Below are 4,051 nucleotides of genomic sequence, written 5' to 3'. Positions count from 1 at the left end.
ATGAAAGACCTCCTCTTCCGCACTTGCGGCAGTCAGTAGTGACTGCAAACGGTGCGGAAGAGGAGGTCTTTCATTTCAGAAAGCGCTCATGAAGGGCCGAGAGTTATGCGCACTCCAGCAGTCTGGCGCGGACAGCTGCGTAAAATCTCCAGAGCGCCGCGCAACAACGCTTGCTGAATCCTGTCACCTCGCAGAATCTTTTTCGCTTTCGCTTGCATGATTTTTTCCGGTACTCCGCAAAACAACGCGCCGCGCCACCCGCTCAAACGAAGCCGCGCCCTTCCCATGGTGCAAGGCCCCGGAACGCCCCCGTACCCGGGCGAGCCGGCCACTCGGGCATTTTTTTTGTCCCGCGACTCTGGCAGAGGGGCTGGGAGGTGGGACGCGGAGAATGCGATACCGCCTTTTAGCTTTCAGTTGCAGCTGTTTTTTTTTCTCAAACGAAATTAGAAAGAAAACGGACAGCCGGGGGATCGGCGACGCGCTGCAGCCGGACTTCAACCGCGTTTTTCCCGGACACCCCAGGGGACATAGTGGCGCGTCGCCGCGGGCTCGTCGGTGGCGGGGGGCTGAGCCGGCCACCATCCTGCTTCGTGAATACTCGAACGCCTCATGCCTTTTTTCCTGTTTCTTGCCTTTTTTTCGTTTCTAACCTAGTCCTGCGGAATCTCGCGTGCCTTTTTTCTTTCCTGTGCAGCGGCTGTTGAGGTGTCAGCGCTGACCCGCCCCCGCGTGCAAGGGTCCGACAACCCCCCCACCTTCGATCCGGAGCCGGCTTCAGTCAGCGCTTCCTGCATGTCATCCTCTTTGGGAAAATCTAGTCCGGCTCGATATTGTCGTGACGGCCGCTTTACGATCCAGGAAGCATCGAGTTCTCGCCACACTCCGACAGCATTTTCTGCCGGCCGGGCGGGCGATTTCACGGGAGAAGAGACGCTTCAACGGGTTGAGCAGCTGCAAGCCAATAGCCACTTCCCACGATTGGACGCCTCTCCGACACTGCCTTCTGGTGGAGGGAAGGCCAGTCGGAAGTCAGGGAGACGACAAGGCGGAGGCGGAGAGTCTCGCCGGCACAAGCCACACAACGGTGACGTAGTAGGAGTTTCATCGGCTGCGGTTGCCCCTTCTGTTATAGTATCAAGCACTCACCGGCGGAAACCGGAAGAGTTCGCGGGTTCTTCTGTGGGCTCATTGCATCAGGACTTTCGTGTCGTGTCCGTCAGGGGCAGCAGTCCGTGTCCGTCGACTTCGCAGACCGGGTACCGTCAGCAAACGCGCACTCGCCACAATCGGAAACGTGTGGGCGACGTGTCTCGGTTTCAACGGCAAGAAGCTGGCCTGGCTTCGCCGGAGGGTGGTGACATACGAGGAGTACCCGGTGCACTGCCGAATCACCGAGGTATAGTTCCCCGCGGGCTGGCAGGACCACGCATTCTGGCTCGAGGGACGGATTACCCAGGCGGGATACCAAGGATGGCAGAACTGGATAGCAAGCCTTCTCGTACACAACCAACTGCGAGACAGGAGTTTCAAGGAAGGGGCGCCATGATGACTCAAGGCCCTTCTCTGGTGACTCGGGGGTCAACATACGTCAACGTCTCACTGAATGCGTCGGCTGAGGAGCTCACTCTGGTATCCTACAACATTCAGATGCTTGTGGACTGTTGCTCTTTATCGGTAAATTGGTGGAGCCGTGAGCGTCAGTTAATCCCGTACCTTCGCAAGATTTACGAATCTTACCGTCCGGACGTCATCGTGTTCGAGGAGTGCTGGTCCCCTGAAGCACTCCGCCTCATACGTCTGCTAGCTAAGGATACTGAAGCACCATTTCCCTACCAGACGCGCATTCTTGGAGCGGACAGCGGACCTCCGTGTAATTGCCCGGACTGTGGAGATTGCTACTGCACGTGCTGCCAATGTTGTGAATGCTTGCGGTGTCCGTGTTGTTGCTGTTGCCCGTGCTGTTGCATACCTCGTTCGTCGAGGTATTTTGGGGCGCGACGTGGAGGGGGGGGTACCAGGCGCGCATCGTCAGTCAGCGGACATCAGGACGATAATGTGCCACGACTTCAGACCCGCACGGAGAGTTTAGCTCCGCCTCCACCACCTCCGGGTGCCTCTGATGCGTGGAACTCAGTGAGTGGCAACTACATGGGGACACGGCGAAACGGTGGCGTTGTTATTATTTCAAGGTGGCCAATATTGCAACGACACGCGTATATCTACCATCACTCAGCGATGCCAGACTCCTTAGAAAACAAAGGGGCGGTCTTAGTTCGCATTGACAAAGGTGGTAAGATCTACAACGTTGTTGGGACTCATCTTCAGTCTGGAGAAAGCAACAACAACATTCGAGTTGCCCAGGCTAAGGAGTTGGCCGCATGGTTACGTACGGGTATGGAAGAATGCGAGCGTACAGAATTTGCTTCTGCAGAGGCAGATGGTAGTGGCGGCTCTTCAGGTGGCGAGGAGGGTTCTAGTGGGACAAGGAGAAAAACAGGGAGACGCCATGGTGGAAACGCAGTCAATGCCGAGGTCACAGAAGGTGAATGTCGCGTTCACGCGGGTGGCGGGTTACCCACGGGTCTCCTGAAGGCGACAGAGCCGCTCATCATCGCAGGCGACTTCAACTTGCGGTACAAGGAGGATCACGAGTTCTTGATGCAAGCAATCCGGCCAGACAACCTTAATTGCAGCTTATGTATTGGAGATCCGGCTAACCCGCCGACTTCTTACGACACGGAGCTCAATGACTGTTGCTACTACAGTAAGCTTGCATCTTGTGGTCGTCTGCGTCTTTTAGGCGGAAATTGTTTTCTGGTTTTTTGACAACGTGGTTTCAGTTAGATGTTTCCATGGCAACGTACGGCGTGGTCTACTTGCGGGGTCATACCAGGTGCTGGTGTACACTACTGACGTCGGTGCATGCGGCGGCGTTTATCAACATGTGTTAACCAATGCTGACCAGTAACCAATCGTTTTCAGTGGCCTTGTTTGAGGTGTCTGTGCGATTCGGGTGTATGCTGGCTCTTTCCGTACAGATAATGGGAAACCAAAAGTCCCGATCAAGCAACTCATCGATTTTTTTCTGCTCTCGAATGATCATTTCGGATCCGTTTCGCGTTGTCAGCAGACCATTACCATGCCAGCAGACCATCCAATGTCTTTCCGCTTTTTCAAGTGCTTGTGCATACCCGTGGGAAGCACCAAAATTCACCACGTGTCCGACCACTTGCCAATCTGTGTAACGATCCGCCACAACAAGGAAACTTGAGAGGTTCGAAGCAGGGCTAAACTCTGTGGGCGAAGCGGTTGGTGCAGTACAGATACAGCTGCTTAGTGCGCGTTTGCTTGTGTGCAATGGGATTAGCGCCCAGTGTGGCTCTCATTTCCATCCGTGGTTGTTTCGGTAAGTTGTCGAGTCGCGGGAATTCACCGAAATGAAGTGTTACCGATCATCTTCGCCCTGCGTGGTGGGTACGTGGACAGACGTCTCTTCGAACAAGAATAACAGCCATTTATTCGATTGATCCCTTGTTACCTTTTGAAGAGACTGAGGAGGGGGTGAAACCGAATCGGCACCGCACTCCGGCGACACTTCAAGCGTGTTTGCTTGCGCCTTGGTGCGCTGACGACTGACGAGCAGAAGCCGAACTACGATTGTGCTGTTGAGGTTTCCGGCCTTTCCTGCTGGTGAAGGCCGGACGGGTTTTTTCCCGTACCTTCACTTTCTACACCCGGCCAGCTTTTGTGTCTGCTGGTTAGGATATGTGGAACACTTTTATTCCGATATCCGGTTTAGCCCGATGAATAGTTAGACCTGTGCGTTCAGACAGTCCTAGCGGTGCAAACTCGAATTGCAATCTTTTGGGCTGGCATGCAGCCTGTCGCAATGGCCTGCCACCGTGCGACTCTTCGGCAGCTGCAGAGATTGTGTATGGTTGGCGCGTTTTTCTCGACCCGTGGATACACTTCGCAGGACTGGTCTAGCCTCTGCCTCAGAGGCGAAGTATCCGTTGTTTTGGCGTTTAGTGATGCTGTCCTCGATGAG

The 4,051-nt window shown here is 54.9% G+C and overlaps 1 protein-coding gene across 1 annotated transcript; it reads left to right on the top strand.

The window, feature by feature from the left end:
• Positions 1-92: 92 nt before the first annotated feature.
• CSUI_001338 (endonuclease exonuclease phosphatase domain-containing) lies at positions 93-3,367 on the top strand. Its single transcript, XM_068061544.1, has 2 exons — positions 93-2,767; positions 3,042-3,367. The coding sequence occupies exons 1-2, from the start codon at positions 796-798 to the stop codon at positions 3,272-3,274; spliced, it is 2,205 nt and encodes a 734-aa protein (XP_067926481.1). The 5' UTR covers positions 93-795; the 3' UTR covers positions 3,275-3,367.
• Positions 3,368-4,051: the final 684 nt, after the last annotated feature.

This window comes from Cystoisospora suis (genome assembly GCF_002600585.1).
Source record: "Cystoisospora suis strain Wien I chromosome Unknown contig_531, whole genome shotgun sequence".
NCBI lineage: Eukaryota > Apicomplexa > Conoidasida > Eucoccidiorida > Sarcocystidae > Cystoisospora > Cystoisospora suis.
Note: the sequence above shows the minus strand (reverse complement) of the source record. Positions and strands in the feature narration are given on the sequence as shown.

Bases quoted from the DNA above. Each gene is read 5' to 3' on its own strand.
- CSUI_001338 (XM_068061544.1), top strand. From the start codon at position 796: ATGTCATCCTCTTTGGGAAAATCTAGTCCGGCTCGATATTGTCGTGAC. The intron at 2,768-3,041 runs GTAAGCTTGCAT...CTTTCCGTACAG, and splicing joins CAATGACTGTTGCTACTACA to ATAATGGGAAACCAAAAGTC.